This window comes from Phoxinus phoxinus, assembly GCF_949152265.1.
Source record: "Phoxinus phoxinus genome assembly, chromosome: 6".
NCBI lineage: Eukaryota > Metazoa > Chordata > Actinopteri > Cypriniformes > Leuciscidae > Phoxinus > Phoxinus phoxinus.
Window position 1 is genome coordinate 37,226,120 of NC_136881.1, and position 23,357 is coordinate 37,249,476.

Here is a 23,357-nt window from a genome sequence, read left to right on the forward strand (position 1 = left end):
CCAACAATATTTATGGTTAATAAACACTCAACTCCAGTGTACCTCTGTAAAGAACATGTAAGTCTAACAAAAAAAACTCTCAATCAGAGTCACAATGGTGACAAATGAAAGTATTTAACCCTATAGTGCAGACTTGGTGGGCCCAGAAACTGCATAGGGCACATTTTATGCCCAGATTTTGGGCTGTCCCAGACGAAATATGACCAATAATGGCGATTTCTAAGGTTGTGGCGGTTCCTAAATGGTGGTCCTACGTCGTACAGTGAGACGAGGTTCAAAGACGGCCGTTGTCACGGTCTTGTGACCAAAGACAGCCTGCGATAATTTTCTGACAGTGTGTTTGCTGCTACGACCTACGTCTACTGACTAGCCAATAAATATGCAACATGAAATGGCGTATTGATAAATGAGACAAAAACTTAAAACCACTTACCTCAAGCTCCATTTGCAAATTGCATGTCAAGTTCACCTCTTTTCCCAAGCCATGACCGCATCCATATTCTCCTCTTTTTTCAGTGCACATAAAAAGCACAATTGCCAAAGTGCAATTCATCTTTCTCTATTTGTTTACAATAAGCGCATGCTGATGACGTTTTATTCTTCTATACTAACTTGCGTCCTAGCCTACGATTCAATGTCATCATCGTACAGTCTACATGCATGTCGTACCCAAGTTTATTAGATCCATGTCGTACAGTGTAATTTGTAATGATCTCACAGGATTGCTGAAATCACACCGTCTGTAGCAGGGATTACCCAGACTTCCTTTGGCTTTGAGCTTCCAAATGGCTCCATACAAATAACACAAAAGTTTTCATTGTCTACGTTCTCATAATGCTCTTCACTGGCTTTCAGCATTGTCTTCACAACTGCCCTCCTTTGAAACCTCATTAGTTGCTTTAAAAAAAAAACGTGGGCAGGCACACCTCTATCTGTCTTTCTTTTTCATTTTCTTGGCATTCTGTAAAATTATTAAAAACAAACTGTTCTTAGTTGTTTGCAAGGGGATGGTTGTAAGTTAACACTTTTTGAAAGTTGCGTTACAACCTACCCCACCCCTGTAAGCATGTGTTTAGCTAGCCATATTAGCATAATGGCTTGCAGGTTAAAAATGCCTTTTGCATGAGAAACTAGAATTTGATCTAATATAAGTTACATGATTTTATCTGCAAAAGTTTAAGTGCTAAACAAAATATAGTTTTGGCCAAAAAAAATAAAATAAATATTATTCCAAAATAAACAATTTCTTCATTAAATCTGCATGCCATGTACATATTTCCAGCCTTTACAACCATTCATATAGGATCCAGGAGGATGTGGGTAAACAATGTATTATTATAGGCAGGGTGGGAAATTAGCACCCGCCACCCGCCGAGGGCGGGTACTTTCTCAAAGTGGCGGGTCACTTTGCCGTGTATACCAGCCACAGTGGCGGGTGGATTATAATAATGCTGCGTTCGCACCAAAAGCGCGCGTAACTTTACATTGACTTAACATTGAATGTATTAAGTAGTAACCAATAAACACATCCTGCGAGTGATTTCATTGTGCGGATTGAACAGCCTTTGTCAAAGAATGCGGTTGCTAAGTAACAATAATACACTTTTGTCGAGTAACTCTTTTGATTGGTTTTCAGCGATGTGTGTCACGGCGCTGAAGAGACCGTTATACTGTATAATTTATACACATAGCTAAACTGAGAATAATAAAAAAAGTGTATAGCTGAGCTGAGCTGGTGCAGAAGAAAGGGAAATTATTTTTTAAAAATCTGGCGACATATCCTTGGTGTTAGGAGGCCCGCAGCGGAGTCAGCCGTTATAAATTAACAACTAACGTTACAAACTGAGGGCGAAGTAAAGAAAACGAAAAGGTAACGTTACTTTTCTAACAAGTGGCGCATTGATGACCAAGGAAAACCGAGGGAATGGTTATCCTAACGTTACCTTCCCGACGACCAGTCTATGCACTGCACTTAGGTTCGTCTGAAATGGGAAAGTGTGGGTTTAATCCGCTGTGGCCACAAATGCCAGAATTCAATAATTTAAACCCCAAATCAGAGCTTTTCTGTTAAAAGAACATGTTTTCTACACGGTCTTTTCAATAGTAACGTTATCTGGCAACCATGCGCGCGCGCTCTCTACACTGCTGAAGCGCGGATGATCTGAAAACACAGACAAGCTGGAGTTCAGCGATCTTTATTTGAGATTTTCTACTTAAATTAAAGTGTCATTCAGTCGGTCTGTGTTCTGTCACGAGCCGCTTGCGCTGTTTGTGCGACTAAATCTGCGATCAAAATGCAGGCTGATATCCAGCAGTGTTTTTAATGTTGATCATATATGAGCAAGAGTGCAATGTTTCCCGAATATCCACACGATTTCAAATGTGACATTGATTGTATACAACAGTAAAAAAAAGGGTAACATTTAAGTGATGTACTGCATTTAAAACAGTATAGTCAGGCTTATTGCTCTATTTTGCAACGAAATCTGTGGCTTTGAACGAATCGTGTAATTCAATGAATGAATGACTCGATGACCGCCACCTACTGGCTATTTAAATTTAATATTTTTATTAATATTTTTTAACATTGCATATTTATTGAACATTGTTTTATTTAAAGCATTATTTATTTTTAAAAGGTATTATAAAGGTTAAAAAATAAATGGAAAAAAAATGTATTAAAGGGGGCGAATATTGTCCCTTAATGGAAAAGGTGTGACTGCAGTCTAAGTGGAAGAGTACCGCACCAGGGGGTACGGCACTCAACAAAATTGGAGAACCACAGAACTTAGGAAAAGGGATATGTAGAATTGCACAAGTGCTACTGTTAAAGAGTGCAATGTAAATAATTTATCATAAGCTTAATTGAATGGCCTAGAGAGAATAATTATGACATTTTCTGTCTAAAGCAGGGATGTTCAACTTCAGTCCTGGAGGGCCACTGTCCTGCAGAGTTTAGCTCCAACCCTAATTAAACACACCTGAACAAGCTAATCAATGTTTTCAGGATTACTAGAAAAGAGCTTTTGTCAGGGTTGAAGCTAAACTCTGTAGGACAGTGGCCCTCCAGGACCGAAGTTGAACATCCCTGGTCTAAAGACTACATATAAAATAGCTACCTAAAGTAACTGCAGTTTACTAAAAGTAATGACTAAAAGTTTGCATTCATAAGCATTTTCGTCTGAAGATGAAGACTAAGACTGAATCAAAAATGGTTGCCAAAATGAACACTGGCCTACACACACACCAAGCGCACTACAACGCTGTTGCGTATGTATTAAATATGACTGATCATTTAAATAAAATGTTTTAATTCAAGTAGCCTACATAGTAGCCTACATAATTATTTTCCAGGGTTTCAAATTTATACAGATTTGATATTTTCCCCTCATACTTATGTTGGAATGGGTACGAAGTTGGCATTGAATTTCATTTGAAATGGTATTAAAAAGGTCTTAAAAAGCCTTGAATTTAAGCTGGAGGATCCTGGGGGTACCCTGAAATAAATAAAAAACGTATTGAAGCAATTTCTTTCTTGCAATTTGAATTCCGGAAAAAGTGGCTGGTAAAAAAATATAAGTGGCTGGTAAAATTGGGCATCCACCAGCCACTGTGGCTGGTGGACAAAAAAGTTAATTTCCCACCCTGATTATAGGACTCCTAGCTTATCCCTGATTGGTGGAATTGGTGGTTTTCCAACTCTCCACATGTAACCATACCTGCGGTTGAGATACATCATGCAAACCAGTTGCAAACCAGTTTGTCATGAAGTTTTTAGTAGATGTTTGGTAATGTATGGGATCAATATCCCATCAAAAGTATTGCGGTCATGGATCAAAAAATAATAAGCGTGAATAAATGTTTTTAAAACACATGTAAAAATATATTGCACAAACTGAAAAAAAGAATGCAAAATGATCAGAATAGCAAACAACGTGGTCACAGATTGAAAAGCGTGAACCAAAAAATAACAAACATGAATAAAAGCTTTACGCATTAGAAATTATATTGCACTAAACTTAAACTTACAGTATGTTCATGTTTTCTTAAATATTATGTTTTGCTTGGTTTGTATTACTCTGTACCTTGTACTCTCTTTCATTTTCTGCTCATATTTTACTCTTTTGTACGCTTGTGCTGTTTTTCTCTTTGCTCTTCTTTCTACGTTCTGTGTTTGCTCTTCCAAATGTTGCAGTTCGAGTTTCATGTAAATTAGGGCGGGCTTAAGCGTCACCATTGGTCCACTAGTTCTAGATTGACAGCTCCTCCTAGCCAATCAGTCGAAGAGGAGAGTTGACTTCACTCCAATGCGACCCATGACTACTGATGCTATTATATTGATATGCATGGATTTATTATTGTGTTTATTTACATAGCTACATAATTGCATATTAATACTTTAGGATTAATGTTTTAAATATAGCTTTAATTTTGAATACAGCAACATGAAAATGATTTAAAGGATAAGGGATAGATAACGTTGTTTCTGGAACTATGGCAGGTCGTCGGTAGGATGACAAATTTAACAAAAACGGATCGCCGGGTAGACGTATACACCGTTAATGTGTTTAAAGTTTTTATTCATGCTTGTTATTTTTTGATTCATGACCATGTTGTTGTTATTCTGATAATTTTGCATTCTTTTTTTCCAGTTTGTGCAATATATTTTTTACATTTTCGATTCATGCCCAGATTTTGGGCTGTCCCAGACGAAAGATGACCAATAACGGCGATTTCTAAGGTTGTGGTGGTTTTACTTGTCTGGCCTCAGACGTTATTATTATGTGACCGCAATACTTTTGATGGGATATTGATCCCATAGTAATGAGTTGCATTTCTTTATTTTAAAATATGCATACAAATTATTATTACGTGACCGCACTACTTTTGATGAGATATTGATCCCATAGTAATGAGCTGCATTTCTTTATTTAAAAAAATGCATACAAATTCACTTCTTGCATATTAACACAATGGAATGATTTCTTGTTGACTTTGGCTGCGTCCGAAACCACATACTTCCCTACTATATAGTAAACGAAAAACAGTGCAGTATGTGACAAAATGAAGTACTCATAAAACAGTAGGTAAAGCAGACACACTCTGTCAGTTCAAAGCTAGATTAAAGACACATCTCTTTGACCTAGCATTCACATAATGCACTATAGACTTCTATAACTCAATGTTAGGCTGCCTAGATTAGGTCAGCCGGAACTGGGAACACCTTCCATAAATCCTGATGTACTCGTTACATCATAAGAAGAATGGCATCTACGCTAATTTTAGTGTCTTTGTTTATCCCGAGGTTTTCCCGCAGCCTGCCGGATCCAGGCCGTATCCAGATCTGACGAAGGACCTTCGCCTGGACCCGATGACAACTAGCCTCTCCCTATGGAGGATCCCTGTACCACTCTACAGATAAAGCGTTGTCGGGATAATTTCGGTTTCGCGTATCTACCCCGAAGTCATAAAATTCTGTCTAAAATGTTTTAAGGCAAGTAGTTTGTTAAGGCTTGGTTTGTAGGGAATTACAAACCTGCGCACATATATTAAATTGCGCATATAGAATAAATTCTTGATGCGCACGTGAGCGCCATCAGCGTTTCTCACAGGGTCGCGTTTAAAGTCTGTGTAGAGAGAACGGTGTCGTCTTAGCGGTCTCTAATTTAATAACTAATGATCTTTGCGACAGAAGTGAATCAATAAAGACTAACTTTAGCTGAAAAATATCTTTATTCAAGAACCGCTAGAAAGCCAAAACAATCTCTGTTACCTTAAATTATCCGTTTATCTCTGTAAAGCAGATTTGAAACAGTCTACATTGTGAAAAGCGCTATATAAATGAAGATTACTTGACTTGACTTAAACACTGTAGGTATCTGGTGGATACTTTTCCAGTGAGATTCTTAAGTGAGCTTATGATGAACACTTTACTATCCCATGAGGCCACAGGAGAGGGTTTGTGAATGGTAGTGAAGCGATGGTCATATAATAATGACAACATGGCGAATGTAGTACGTCCGGATTACATTCATACTTCACACACTCATACTAATTAGAACACACTTTTTTAGAGGTTGCGAAGTAATTACTTGTTCAAAGTAAGTACCTACTAAAGAGAGTATGCGATTTCGGACGCAGTGCAACAAGGAAAACAGGAATGAAACACAGGAAATGAATACAGAAACAATAGGAACCGAAAAACACTTCAACATAAAAGTCCCCAAACACAAGACGGGGAATACAAGACCATAAACATGACCAGTTTCATTCCACCAGATGATATTTGTAGAAAATATTGATGACATTATGACTGTGGTAATATTTGTAGACATTATTAAAGCTACACTGTGTAATTTTTTAAGTTGATTCTTAGCAAAAAACACTTTGTTTCTTTCAAAATTATATGTGCTCATTCATGTGTAATTACTTCCACCAACTAATCAAGTATTCTCGTAAGCGTAGAATCTGCCATTTATAATTCATACGAGCAAGCTGCTCGAATGGCGGCAGCTCTGTTGCTCCTTCATCTTCAAAATACATTAGCCAAAGAGGGACATACCGGGAAATTCAAGCTTCGCCTTTCACACTTTTACACTAGTGGCACCGTGACGAATGCGAGGGGGAGATTACTCGCGACTGCCGGCAGATTTGAAAGCCTGTTGAAGATGGAGGATCACGCCTATTCTCGAGGACATGTAAAAGAGTCGCCAAGGAAGTGAAAGAGAGAATTAAAACGACAACGCGACAGGCAAATCAACAAGACCAAAGTCAATATTGTGCAATGACTAATGCATAATTTCGCTGATTTTAACATTGGATTGTCTAATGCTATTCTGACAATGTTAAAATCAGCAAAATTATGCATTAGTCATTGTTAACATAATCAAAAGCTTTATTAAAAACGACAAGCAGTAATTTGTGCAGATCTAAAAAAAATGTTGTATTGCAGATCCACAATGTGTGAGAATGGAAACGTAGTGCTGATGAAGGTTTGTGAGGTTAAGTAAAGATTACTGTATTAGAATAATATTGAGAATAATTGGAGTGCTACTGATTAAAAATTATATATATATAATATAAGGCACTTCTCTGAGGCCTGGTTTCACATAATCTGTGTCCACCACATCAAATGTGTAGTTTCACTAAAGTCTAAAGTGGAGGGTGGTTCGCAGTAACACCCACCACACCCAGCTATTCTTTTCTGAGACGTGATTGTAATGTCATGAATGACAACTACTTGCTTTTACTTTACTCAAGCAATGTGACACTTAAACCCAAATTACCTGAAGACTAAACTTCTTTGTGCTTATTATTACTTGTATTACTTAATATATAGGTGCTTATTGCATACAAAAAAAAAAAAAAAATCGATTTAAATTCTTAATAGTCAATACATACAACAAATATCTCTGAAATGTTACAGAAATGTTTAATGTGATAATTATTATTTTAATGAGATGTAAACTAGGTCAAAATTGCTAACAAATTAGACAATATGAAGACACTAGTAAATGCACTACCGATACAGGACCTGTGCATTACTTTCAAAATTGGGAAACTTTACCACAAGCAGTGAATGTGAAGAATGCTTTGCTTAACCAGGTGTCTTTTGACATCTTGCATGAGTAGAGCTTTTGACGTAGGAAAAATAAACATACATATGCAAATGAACTGCATGATCTAAATGGAAATATGCATGTATGCTCACACCTGACACCAATCCAAGTCTTACAGATTTTTGCATTGGTGCAAATCATTGTTTATTTTTTAATTCAAAGAAAACTCTAAATGTAGGCTTGTGTTTTGTCCTGTGTCATTAAAAAAGAATAAACTGTTCATCTAAATCATAATTTGTCCTCTAACATTAAAAAAGAATAAACTGTTTATCTAAATCATTATTTATCATCTTTTTATTTTTGTTTTGTAATATACATAAATCAAATATTGGCATAAATGAAAAATGTTCTTCAATCTCATTTTTAAGGTTAATCAATGTCTTTTGGTATAGCATAGGCTAAATATGTATAGATTTAAGATATATTTATAAAAAGAAAAAACTCTAGACAGTAGCAATCTCAATTTTGCCTAACACAATTTACGAATTATAGAAGTTCCATATCATATAATATTGTCACGTTTAGATTTGTATTATTATCCTTTTAGAGAGAGGGCTTGTCAATTTGCTTAACATCCTCTATTTATAAACCTGGCATTTCATCTTTAGCATCATCACCACAGCTGTAATAAATTAGTGTGCAAACAATACACACGTTTGACACATGCACAATACAAAAAAATCAAAGCCTCAGCCAAGAAGCATTCCAATTGCTCATTTGTGCATTTCAATATAGGCACAAAAAAAACAAAAAAACAAACCCATCCGTCAGGACGTCATCACACTCTATTTAAGAGGCAGTATATTGACACAGGTGAGTCTAAATCTTGAGCACAGCCTAACTAGGACTTGAAGCACTTGAGCCAAACAGTGGATTAACAATTTTCTTTTTAGAGTTCAGTGTTCAATTTTCTCAAGGATTGGTAAGGGCTTTTTTATTGTTATATTATTATTATAGATGTTTGTGTTATTAATTATGAAGAAAGCGGGAAATTGTAATACACTAAATTTCTGTAATTAGAAAGAAAAGGATAACACTTAGCTGTAGATTTGCTGTAGTGTGTGAGTTTAGGTATTATTAAAATAGAGGTGTGTAGAATGTGTCCTGTTACTAAATGTATTTTGCAAGGTGCTCTAGATGAATTTCTTCTTTTTACACACGGACTTGAATTTGCTTTAACTCTGTAACACTTTTAACAGATACGTTGCTACTATTTCTGATTCTGTGTAATTTTCTTTTAAAATTGTTTCAAAATTAAAGTATTGTTTGTAGTTTAGGGTGACAGTTGTATGAACCGACACTGGCTGCAGTGATGTTTTTATATGTTTGTGCTTTGTTTTCCTCCAACATCTCTTTGATGATGGAAAATGAGTTTGTGTATCTATAAAAAAAAATCTTCAGTGATATATTGCTTACTTCCCAGATTCTTTTTCACCACTTGACCTTTTCCAGGATGGAGAAGAGAACTTTTATTTCAATATGGATTTTTATCTGTAAGTGCATAATTAATTAATAATTCAATTAATTAATTAATTAATTATATATATATATATATATATATATATATATATATATATATATATATATATATATATATATATATATATATATATATTTGTGGTATTTCCTCTCACTTCAAAATCTGAAGTGAGGAGATACTGTGGATAGAGTTCTGATGATATTCTTAACTTCTAGCGCTGTTGGGCAGTTTAACTGCTCAAGATCTACTACTACCAGAAACAACTACGGCCCCTCAAGGTAACGACACGCAGTATTAAGAATTAAGTGTATGTAAACTTTTGAATGGGGTAATTTTTTATAAATTCAACTTTTAATTTGTCTTGTGGACTATATGTAAATGTCTCTTATGTAAAATATCTCATTAAGGACAGTACTAAATACAAAATAACATGCATTTTGTATGATCCATCTTATTTTGTTAAAATATTTTTTTTAATACGATTCAGCAAGGTGCATGTAAACTTTTGACGAGGACTGAATGTATTTAGGCACAATCAAAAATTAATAGACAAGAAGAATTTAGAGATTAGCCCGCAGTGTTCTTCAGATTGTTAATATTATATCGCCACCTTGTGGCTGATTCTTGTCAAATGTATACAGCTTGTGTGGACTAACATTATTGCTGGATCTATCTGGTAGGTCTGACAACTCATAAAGGCAAATGTTATGTCTGTGTGTGTGTGTGTGTGTGTGTGTGTGTGTGTGTGTGTGTGTGTGTGTGTGTGTGTGTGTGTGTGTGTGTGTGTGTAAATATAGGTTATATATATATATATATATATATATATACTATGAAAAAACGCGTACAGAATTATGTAGTAAACAAAAATGTTAAACAACCCAGAATATGTTTTAGATTGTCCAAAGTAGCTTTTATTCACACTAATCGTCCCCTTGGAATTATAAGGTTGTTTCTGACATTTTTGTAAAAATGTTGTTATTCACATATTCTTATTCTGTGATCACTTCTTTACATTATGTGATGTTGTTTTTTAAGTTGTGTTCATTTTGGAACTTTTTATTTAGAAAATAAAAAGGCTCTTTCTACACAGTCGAATGGAATGCAAAAACTGTAAAGCTCAATATCTCAAAACCAGTCAGAATGCAGATAGAACCTTATAATTCCAAGGTGGCGTAATGGCATTCTCTTATCAGATTCATGAGGTAGTCAGCTGGAATGGTTTTCAAGAGTTAATGTGTGACATTTCTTGCCTTCTTAATGTGCTTTAGACCATCAGTTGGCTTGTGCATAGGAAGGTGGGTAGAGTCATAGCCCTATTAGTGCAGTACAAATCCATATTATGGCAGGAAACATTCAGTTAAAGGGGTGGTATACAAGATGTAAAATAAATCTTTGATGTCCCTAGAGTGTGTATGTGAAGTTTTAGCTCAAAATACCCCACAGATATTTTTATATAGCATGTTAAAACTGTCACATTTTGAGCAAAAACGCCTCGTTTTGTGTTGGATGTCATGCAAATGAGCTGCTGCACTAAAACAACAACAACCGTAACATGAAGGGGTTTGCAATACAGATGTTATCTTATTTAAATTTTACAACATGTAAGTGTGTAGCCGTGCACTGGACTATGTGTCTTCTGAGGCAGCGGCAGAAGGCTGGTATGAGTGTTTTTTTTACGCACTGTTGTCTCAAAATATGTCTCCGTTATATTGTCATTTTCTGCTCGTCTGGCACTTTGGACCAACACAGCATTGTTTCGGCAGTGAGTTTCGGCATGTTTCCTATAACAACGTCTGACGTTTACATTTTACCCAGCGTGAGAAAATCACATAAATCACGCGAAATCCGAAAAGTGGTCAGACTGAAACGGATTTCCAGAAATGCGATTTGAATAGGATTTCAAACCAGATATGGGTGTAGCTTGAAACGGATTTGTAAAAATCGCATTTCATGTTTTGTTCGGTTATGGTTAGGTTTAGGTATGGGGTTAGACCGCTAGGAGCCGCCTTCTGGCCCATATCTATCTGCGTCTCATATTGAACTAAAGGGTGCCATGTGCGTTGGACGTAGACGAAATGTCAAAAGCGTCAGTATATGACGCCTTGGGATGAGATCGGGCTGGTTATGAGTGATGAAGTGCAGCATCAGATGACCTGGCCTCCACAACCGGATCTAAATCCAGTTGAGATGGCTTGGGATGAGTTGGACCGAAGATTGAAGGAAAAGCAGTCAACAAGTACCTGCATGACACCTCTGGGAAATCCTTTAAGATTGAGCCTGACTGAGAGAACGTGTGCAAATTTGTCATAAAAGCAAAAGGTGGCTACTTTGAAGAATCGAAAATAAAAAACATATTCTGGGTTATTTAACACGGTTTTGTTGACTACATAATTCCATAATTGTTCAAGCACATTGGAGACGTTGCCGCAGTTCTTCTGTATTTAGTCTGTCTCAGTTTTTCTTTCTTTTCTTAATGTAATCCCAGATGGACTGGAGATGATGGTGAGATCAGATCTCTAAGTGGAGCATACCGGCTGTTGTCGGACTCCTTGTGCATACAAATTTCACTGGATTATTACAATTAATGGCAAAAGGAATGTTTGGAAATGTAAACTGATATTTCCAACTGACACACTATATATATATATATAGATATAAATAAACCTTTTTTTTTGTGGTGAAAAAATAAAACGTGTGCATAAGACTTTTGCACAGTACTGTATGTAAAGTATAATCCATGGCTATCTGTGCACGACGTGGAGGCAAATAAATAACCACCTGACACAAATCATTTAATGCATGTGGATTATTCCACTTAAACCATGGTAATTTGCCAGCATTGACAACATAAAGCTGTTATTGATGTTTGCAGTGCAATATTTTACCAGAAGGGTAGAAAAAACAGTTATTTAAGTCAGTTACATTTCATTAGATCTAGCATTCAGCCCACTTTGAATCAGACACAAAGACAAAATTACAAATTACATACAGTATAAGATTACATTCATTTGAATGAATGAATTATAGCATTTATCAGTATTCATTACTGAGAGAGATGCATACCTAAGTCTGTTCAGTATCTCTCTCTGTCAAATGAGTTTAATTACTTAAAAACGAGGTTATCCTCTCATTGCTGAGAACTATAATGTAGTGAATCAGGAGTGAAGTTATTTTACTAAGTCGCGGGGTAGCATTGATAAGTTTCTGTGCTCCTGAATGTTTCTGTGTTTGTGTAGCGTGATCTCGGAGTCATGTATATGTGTGTGTGTGCTTCATTGTAAACAGCATGAGTGACGTATACGTGTGTGCTTCAATGTAAACAGTGCATTATTATAGAACAGTGAGTTGGAACTACCAGTGCATTAAACAGTTGTATTGCACTCCTTCCAGCCAATCATAGTCGAATAATATTAAGACAGACCATGCTAGGGATGTAACGATTCAATACGAGCTGGTTTAAAATCGATAAAAATATGTGACGATTCAAGTCGGTTGAGATGTTAAATGAATCGCGATACACGTTTAAAAAAGCAGGGGTGCTAAAGCTGTATACTCTGACCTCGCTTTACAGGCACAATAGCAGCTAGTGTTACGGACGATACGTGCACACTGGTGTGGAGCAGAGAGAGCGTTTTCAGTTCATTTCAATGAAAGTTGAGCTTCACAACCTCAACTTCCATAGGAATTTATTGAAAATGCTCGCTCTGCTCCATGCCAGTGTGCACTCATCGTCCGTAACACTTAGCTGCTATTGTGAGTCGTGTGTGTGTGTGTGTGTGTGTGTGTGTGTAATCATTTAGTACCACTGAAACTGATCATCACTCTCTAATATCAGCAGTTACAACCTCTACTGTTGAACCAACAACTGAACACACAAGGACTGACATTTCTGCTAAAAAACTCACAACACCACCACCGACTTTTACTTCATCAACTTCCTTTGAGAGTACAACTGTTAGTACAATGGAAACTACACCAGTCACAACAACTGAGAGCAAAACTGTTAGTACAGCTGAAACAACAACACCAGCCACAACAACTGAGAGCACAGCTGTTAGTACAATGGAAACTACACCAGTCACAACAACTGAGAGCACAGCTGTTAGTTCAACTGAAACAACAACACCAGTCACAACAACTGAGAGCAAAACTGTTAGTACAGCTGAAACAACAACACCAGCCACAACAACTGAGAGCACAGCTGTTAGTACAATGGAAACTACACCAGTCACAACAACTGAGAGCACAGCTGTTAGTTCAACTGAAACAACAACACCAGCCACAACAACTGAGAGCAAAACTGTTAGTACAGCTGAAACAACAACACCAGCCACAACAACTGAGAGCACAGCTGTTAGTACAGCTGAAACAACAACACAAGTCACAACAACTGAGAGCACAACTGTTAGTACAGCTGAAACAACAACACCAGTCACAACAACTGAGAGCACAGCTGTTAGTAAAACTGAAACAACAACACCAGCCACAACAACTGACAGCACAGCTGTTAGTACAACTGAAACAACAACACCAGCCACAACAACTGAGAGCACAGCTGTTAGTACAACTGAAACAACAACACCAGTCACAACAACTGAGAGCACAACTGTTAGTACAACTGAAACAACAACACCAGCCACAACAACTGAGAGCACAACTGTTAGTACAACTGAAACAACAACACCAGTCACAACAACTGAGAGCACAGCTGTTAGTAAAACTGAAACAACAACACCAGCCACAACAACTGAGAGCACAGCTGTTAGTACAACTGAAACAACAACACCAGCCACAACAACTGAGAGCACAGCTGTTAGTAAAACTGAAACAACAACACCAGCCACAACAACTGAGAGCACAACTGTTAGTAAAACTGAAACAACAACACCAGCCACAACAACTGAGAGCACAACTGTTAGTAAAACTGAAACAACAACACCAGCCACAACAACTGAGAGCACAACTGTTAGTACAACTGAAACAACAAAACCAGCCACAACAACTGAGAGCACAGCTGTTAGTACAACTGAAACAACAACACCAGTCACAACAACTGAGAGCACAACTGTTAGTAAAACTGAAACAACAACACCAGCCACAACAACTGAGAGCACAACTGTTAGTACAACTGAAACAACAACACCAGTCACAACAACTGAGAGCACAGCTGTTAGTAAAACTGAAACAACAACACCAGCCACAACAACTGAGAGCACAACTGTTAGTACAACTGAAACAACAACACCAGCCACAACAACTGAGAGCACAGCTGTTAGTAAAACTGAAACAACAACACCAGCCACAACAACTGAGAGCACAGCTGTTAGTACAACTGAAACAACAACACCAGCCACAAAAACTGAGAGCACAGCTGTTAGTACAACTGAAACAACAACACCAGTCACAACAACTGAGAGCACAACTGTTAGTACAACTGAAACAACAACACCAGCCACAACAACTGAGAGCACAGCTGTTAGTACAGCTGAAACAACTACACCAGCCACAACAACTGAGAGCACAGCTGTTAGTACAACTGAAACAACAACACCAGCCACAACAACTGAGAGCACAGCTGTTAGTACAACTGAAACAACAACACCAGCCACAACAACTGAGAGCACAGCTGTTAGTACAACTGAAACAACAACACCAGCCACAACAACTGAGAGCACAACTGTTAGTACAACTACACCAGCCACAACAACTGAGAGCACAACTGTTAGTACAACAACACCAGCCACAACAACTGAGAGCACAGCTGTTGGTACAACTACACCAGCCACAACAACTGAGAGCACAGCTGTTAGTACAACTGAAACAACAACACCAGCCACAACAACTGAGAGCACAGCTGTTAGTACAACAACACCAGTCACAACAACTGAGAGCACAGCTGTTAGTAAAACTGAAACAACAACACCAGCCACAACAACTGAGAGCACAACTGTTGGTACAACTACACCAGCCACAACAACTGAGAGCACAGCTGTTAGTACAACTGAAACAACAACACCAGCCACAACAACTGAGAGCACAGCTGTTAGTACAACAACACCAGTCACAACAACTGAGAGCACAGCTGTTAGTAAAACTGAAACAACAACACCAGCCACAACAACTGAGAGCACAGCTGTTAGTACAACTGAAACAACAACACCAGCCACAACAACTGAGAGCACAACTGTTAGTACAGCTGAAACAACAACACCAGCCACAACAACTGAGAGCACAGCTGTTAGTACAACTGAAACAACAACACCAGCCACAACAACTGAGAGCACAACTGTTAGTACAGCTGAAACAACAACACCAGACACAACAACTGAGAGCACAACTGTTAGTACAACTGAAACAACAACACCAGCCACAACAACTGAGAGCACAGCTGTTAGTACAACTGAAACAACAACACCAGTCACAACAACTGAGAGCACAGCTGTTAGTACAACTGAAACAACAACACCAGTCACAACAACTGAGAGCACAACTGTTAGTACAACTGAAACAACAACACCAGCCACAACAACTGAGAGCACAGCTGTTAGTACAACTGAAACAACAACACCAGCCACAACAACTGAGAGCACAGCTGTTAGTACAACTGAAACAACAACACCAGTCACAACAACTGAGAGCACAACTGTTAGTACAACTGAAACAACAACACCAGCCACAACAACTGAGAGCACAGCTGTTAGTACAACTGAAACAACAACACCAGTCACAACAACTGAGAGCACAACTGTTAGTACAACTGAAACAACAACACCAGCCACAACAACTGAGAGCACAACTGTTAGTACAACTGAAACAACAACACCAGCCACAACAACTGAGAGCACAGCTGTTAGTACAACTGAAACAACAACACCAGCCACAACAACTGAGAGCACAGCTGTTAGTACAACAACACCAGCCACAACAACTGAGAGCACAACTGTTAGTACAACTGAAACAACAACACCAGTCACAACAACTGAGAGCACAACTGTTAGTACAACTGAAACAACAACACCAGTCACAACAACTGAGAGCACAGTTGTTAGTACAACTGAAACAACAACACCAGTCACAACAACTGAGAGCACAGCTGTTAGTACAACTGAAACAACAACACCAGTCACAACAACTGAGAGCACAGCTGTTAGTACAACTGAAACAACAACACCAGTCACAACAACTGAGAGCACAACTGTTAGTACAACTGAAACAACTACACCAGCCACAACAACTGAGAGCACAACTGTTAGTACAACTGAAACAACAACACCTGTCACAACAACTGAGAGCACAGCTGTTAGTACAACTGAAACAACTACACCAGCCACAACAACTGAGAGCACAACTGTTAGTACAACTGAAACAACAACACCTGTCACAACAACTGAGAGCACAACTGTTAGTACAACTGAAACAACAACACCAGTCACAACAACTGAGAGCACAACTGTTAGTACAACTGAAACAACAACACCAGTCACAACAACTGAGAGCACAACTGTTAGTACAACTGAAACAACAACACCAGTCACAACAACTGAGAGCACAGCTGTTAGTACAACTGAAACAACAACACCAGCCACAACAACTGAGAGCACAGCTGTTAGTACAACTGAAACAACAACACCAGTCACAACAACTGAGAGCACAACTGTTAGTACAGCTGAAACAACAACACCAGCCACAACAACTGAGAGCACAACTGTTAGTACAACTGAAACAACAACACCAGCCACAACAACTGAGAGCACAGCTGTTAGTACAACTGAAACAACAACACCAGCCACAACAACTGAGAGCACAGCTGTTAGTACAACTGAAACAACAACACCAGCCACAACAACTGAGAGCACAACAGTTAGTACAACTGAAACAAAAACACCAGCCACAACAACTGAGAGCACAACTGTTGGTACAACTACACCAGCCACAACAACTGAGAGCACAACTGTTAGTACAACTGAAACAACAACACCAGCCACAACAACTGAGAGCACAGCTGTTAGTACAACTGAAACAACAACACCAGCCACAACAACTGAGAGCACAACTGTTAGTACAACTACACCAGCCACAACAACTGAGAGCACAACTGTTAGTACAACTACATCAGCAACAACAACAACTGAGAGCACATCTGTTAGTACAGCTGAAACAACTACACCAGCCACAACAACTGAGAGCACAACTGTTAGTACAGCTGAAACAACTACACCAGCCACAACAACTGAGAGCACAACTGTTAGTACAACTGAAACAACTACACCAGCCACAACAACTGAGAGCACAACTGTTAGTACAGCTGAAACAACTACACCAGCCACAACAACTGAGAGCACAACTGTTAGTACAGCTGAAACAACTACACCAGCCACAACAACTGAGAGCACAACTGTTAGTACAGCTGAAACAACTACACCAGCCACAACAACTGAGAGCACAACTGTTAGTACAACTGAAACAACAACACCAGCCACAACAACTGAGAGCACAACTGTTAGTACAGCTGAAACAACTACACCAGCCACAACAACTGAGAGCACAACTGTTAGTACAGCTGAAACAACTACACCAGCCACAACAACTGAGAGCACAGCTGTTAGTACAACTGAAACAACAACACCAGCCACAACAACTGAGAGCACAACTGTTAGTACAGCTGAAACAACTACACCAACCACAACAACTGAGAGCACAACTGTTAGTACAGCTGAAACAACTACACCAGCCACAACAACTGAGAGCACAGCTGTTAGTACAACTGAAACAACTACACCAACCACAACAACTGAGAGCACAACTGTTAGTACAACTACACCAGCCACAACAACTGAGATCACAACTGTTAGTACAACTGAAACAACAACACCAGCCACAACAACTGAGAGCACAACTGTTAGTACAGCTGAAACAACTACACCAGCCACAACAACTGAGAGCACAACTGTTAGTACAGCTGAAACAACTACACCAGCCACAACAACTGAGAGCACAGCTGTTAGTACAGCTGAAACAACTACACCAGCCACAACAACTGAGAGCACAGCTGTTAGTACAGCTGAAACAACAACACCAGCCACAACAACTGAGAGCACAGCTGTTAGTACAGCTGAAACAACAACACCAGCCACAACAACTGAGAGCACAACTGTTAGTACAGCTGAAACAACTACACCAACCACAACAACTGAGAGCACAACTGTTAGTACAACTGAAACAACAACACCAGCCACAACAACTGAGAGCACAACTGTTAGTACAGCTGAAACAACTACACCAACCACAACAACTGAGAGCACAACTGTTAGTACAGCTGAAACAACTACACCAGCCACAACAACTGAGAGCACAACTGTTAGTACAACTGAAACAACAACACCAGCCACAACAACTGAGAGCACAACTGTTAGTACAGCTGAAACAACTACACCAGCCACAACAACTGAGAGCACAGCTGTTAGTACAGCTGAAACAACAACACCAGCCACAACAACTGAGAGCACAACTGTTAGTACAGCTGAAACAACTACACCAACCACAACAACTGAGAGCACAACTGTTAGTACAACTACACCAGCCACAACAACTGAGATCACAACTGTTAGTACAACTGAAACAACTACACCAGCCACAACAACTGAGAGCACAACTGTTAGTACAACTGAAACAACTACACCAGCCACAACAACTGAGAGCACAACTGTTAGTACAGCTGAAACAACTACACCAGCCACAACAACTGAGAGCACAACTGTTAGTACAGCTGAAACAACTACACCAGCCACAACAACTGAGAGCACAACTGTTAGTACAGCTGAAACAACTACACCAGCCACAACAACTGAGAGCACAACTGTTAGTACAGCTGAAACAACTACACCAGCCACAACAACTGAGAGCACAACTGTTAGTACAGCTGAAACAACAACACCAGCCACAACAACTGAGAGCACAACTGTTAGTACAGCTGAAACAACTACACCAGCCACAACAACTGAGAGCACAGCTGTTAGTACAGCTGAAACAACAACACCAGCCACAACAACTGAGAGCACAGCTGTTAGTACAACTGAAACAACAACACCAGCCACAACAACTGAGAGCACAACTGTTAGTACAGCTGAAACAACAACACCAGCCACAACAACTGAGAGCACAGCTGTTAGTACAACTGAAACAACTACACCAGCCACAACAACTGAGAGCACAACTGTTAGTACAACTACACCAGCCACAACAACTGAGATCACAACTGTTAGTACAACAACACCAGCCACAACAACTGAGAGCACAACTGTTAGTACAACTGAAACAACAACACCAGCCACAACAACTGAGAGCACAACTGTTAGTACAACAACACCAGCCACAACAACTGAGAGCACAACTGTTAGTACAACTGAAACAACAACACCAGCCACAACAACTGAGAGCACAACTGTTAGTACAGCTGAAACAACTACACCAGCCACAACAACTGAGAGCACAACTGTTAGTACAGCTGAAACAACTACACCAGCCACAACAACTGAGAGCACAGCTGTTAGTACAACTGAAACAACAACACCAGCCACAACAACTGAGAGCACAACTGTTAGTACAGCTGAAACAACTACACCAACCACAACAACTGAGAGCACAACTGTTAGTACAGCTGAAACAACTACACCAGCCACAACAACTGAGAGCACAGCTGTTAGTACAGCTGAAACAACTACACCAACCACAACAACTGAGAGCACAACTGTTAGTACAACTACACCAGCCACAACAACTGAGATCACAACTGTTAGTACAACTGAAACAACTACACCAGCCACAACAACTGAGAGCACAACTGTTAGTACAACTACACCAGCCACAACAACTGAGAGCACAACTGTTAGTACAGCTGAAACAACAACACCAGCCACAACAACTGAGAGCACAACTGTTAGTACAGCTGAAACAACTACACCAGCCACAACAACTGAGAGCACAGCTGTTAGTACAGCTGAAACAACAACACCAGCCACAACAACTGAGAGCACAGCTGTTAGTACAACTGAAACAACAACACCAGCCACAACAACTGAGAGCACAACTGTTAGTACAGCTGAAACAACAACACCAGCCACAACAACTGAGAGCACAGCTGTTAGTACAACTACACCAGCCACAACAACTGAGATCACAACTGTTAGTACAACAACACCAGCCACAACAACTGAGAGCACAACTGTTAGTACAGCTGAAACAACTACACCAGCCACAACAACTGAGAGCACAACTGTTAGTACAACTACACCAGCCACAACAACTGAGAGCTCAACTGTTAGTACAACTGAAACAACAACACCAGCCACAACAACTGTTAGTACAGCTGAAACAACAACACCAGCCACAACAACTGAGAGCACAACTGTTAGTACAACTGAAACAACAACACCAGCCACAACAACTGTTAGTACAACTGAAACAACAACACCAGCCACAACAACTGAGAGCACAACTGTTGGTACAACTACACCAGCCACAACAACTGAGAGCACAACTGTTAGTACAACTACATCAGCAATAACAACAACTGAGAGCACATCTGTTAGTACAGCTGAAACAACAACACCAGCCACAACAACTGAGAGCACAGCTGTTAGTACAACTACACCAGCCACAACAACTGAGAGCACAACTGTTAGTACAACTGAAACAACAACACCAGCCACAACAACTGAGAGCACAACTGTTGGTACAACTACACCAGCCACAACAACTGAGAGCACAACTGTTAGTACAACTACATCAGCAACAACAACAACTGAGAGCACATCTGTTAGTACAGCTGAAACAACAACACCAGCCACAACAACTGAGAGCACAACTGTTAGTACAACTGAAACAACAACACCAGCCACAACAACTGAGAGCACAACTGTTAGTACAACTGAAACAACAACACCAGCCACAATAACTGAGAGCACAACTGTTAGTACAACTGAAACAACTAGACCAGCCACAACAACTGAGAGCTCAACTGTTAGTACAACTGAAACAACAACACCAGCCACAACAACTGTTAGTACAACTGAAACAACAACACCAGCCACAACAACTGTTAGTACAACTGAAACAACAACACCAGCCACAACAACTGAGAGCACAACTGTTAGTACAACTACACCAGCCACAACAACTGAGAGCTCAACTGTTAGTACAACTGAAACAACAACACCAGCCACAACAACTGAGAGCACAACTGTTAGTACAACTGAAACAACAACACCAGCCACAACAACTGTTAGTACAACTGAAACAACAACACCAGCCACAACAACTGTTAGTACAACTGAAACAACAACACCAGCCACAACAACTGAGAGCACAACTGTTAGTACAACTGAAACAACAACACCAGCCACAACAACTGAGAGCACAACTGTTAGTACAACTGAAACAACAACACCAGCCACAACAACTGAGAGCACAACTGTTAGTACAACTGAAACAACTAGACCAGCCACAACAACTGAGAGCTCAATTGTTAGTACAACTGAAACAACAACACCAGCCACAACAACTGTTAGTACAACTGAAACAACAACACCAGCCACAACAACTGTTAGTACAACTGAAACAACAACACCAGCCACAACAACTGAGAGCACAACTGTTAGTACAACTGAAACAACAACACCAGCCACAACAACTGAGAGCACAACTGTTAGTACAACTGAAACAACAACACCAGCCACAACAACTGAGAGCACAACTGTTAGTACAACTGAAACAACTAGACCAGCCACAACAACTGAGAGCTCAACTGTTAGTACAACTGAAACAACAACACCAGCCACAACAACTGTTAGTACAACTGAAACAACAACACCAGCCACAACAACTGTTAGTACAACTGAAACAACAACACCAGCCACAACAACTGAGAGCACAACTGTTAGTACAACTACACCAGCCACAACAACTGAGAGCACAACTGTTGGTACAACTACACCAGCCACAACAACTGACAGCACAACTTTCAGTACAACTGAAACAACAACACCATCCACAACAACTGAGAGCACAACTGTTAGTAAAACTGAAATAACTACACCAGCCACAACAACTGAGAGCACAACTGTTGGTACAACTACACCAGCCACAACAACTGACAGCACAACTTTTAGTACAACTGAAACAACAACACCATCCACAACAACTGAGAGCACAACTGTTAGTAAAACTGAAACAACTACACCAGCCACAACAACTGAGAGCACAATTGGTACAACTACACCAGCCACAACAACTGAGAGCACAACTTTTAGTACAACTGAAACAACTACACCAGCCACAACAACTGAGAGCACAACTGTTAGTACAACTACACCAGCCACAACAACTGACAGCACAACTATTAGTACAACTGAAAGTACAACAACAGCCACAACAACTGAGAGCACAACTGTTGGTACAACTACACCAGCCACAACAACTGAGAGCACAACTGTTAGTACAACTGAAACAACTACACCAGCCACAACAACTGAGAGCACAACTGTTAGTACAACTGAAACAACTACACCAGCCACAACAACTGAGAGCACAACTGTTAGTAAAATTGAAACTACACTAGCCACAACAACTGAGAGCACAACTGTTGGTACAACTACACCAGCCACAACAACGGATAGCACAACTTTTAGTACAATTGAAACAACTACACCAGCCACAACAACTGAGAGCACAACTGTTGGTACAACTACACCAGCCACAACAACTGAGAGCACAACTGTTGGTACAACTACACCAGCCACAACAACTGAGAGCACAACTGTTGGTACAACTACACCAGCCACAACAACTGAGAGCACAACTGGTACAACTACACCAGCCACAACAACTGAGAGCACAACTTTTAGTACAACTGAAACAACTACACCAGCCACAACAACTGAGAGCACAACTGCTAGTACAATTGCACCAGAACCAACAACAACAGAACTGTCATCAGCCACATCATCTACATTTAAAGGACCCTCAACTGCTTCTACAACTGAAACGTCTTTAACAACTAATGCAAATACAGTACCTGCCAATTTGAAGCTAATACAATTGCAGTTCAGCTCTTCTGATATATTTGAAAATGAACTCAGCAGTCCAGATTCTCAAGCTTATTTTTTGAGGGCAACACTTGTAAAAAACAGAGTGAGTTAAAACCCATGTAACTGATTTAATATAATGACATATTTCATGGTCAATAATAAAGTAACCATTAC

At 39.4% G+C, this 23,357-nt stretch overlaps 1 protein-coding gene across 1 annotated transcript in view; it reads left to right on the forward strand.

Moving 5' to 3' along the window:
* Nucleotides 1–11,223: 11,223 nt before the first annotated feature.
* Nucleotides 11,224–23,357, forward strand: part of LOC307000538 (uncharacterized protein) — a gene marked incomplete at its 5' end in the record, with an annotated part of 18,437 nt that continues 6,303 nt past the window's right edge. Inside the window, one exon of the mRNA XM_079616180.1 lies at nt 11,224–11,335. Coding sequence (XP_079472306.1) covers nt 11,224–11,335 — 112 coding nt within the window. The remainder of the gene's footprint in view (nt 11,336–23,357) is intronic.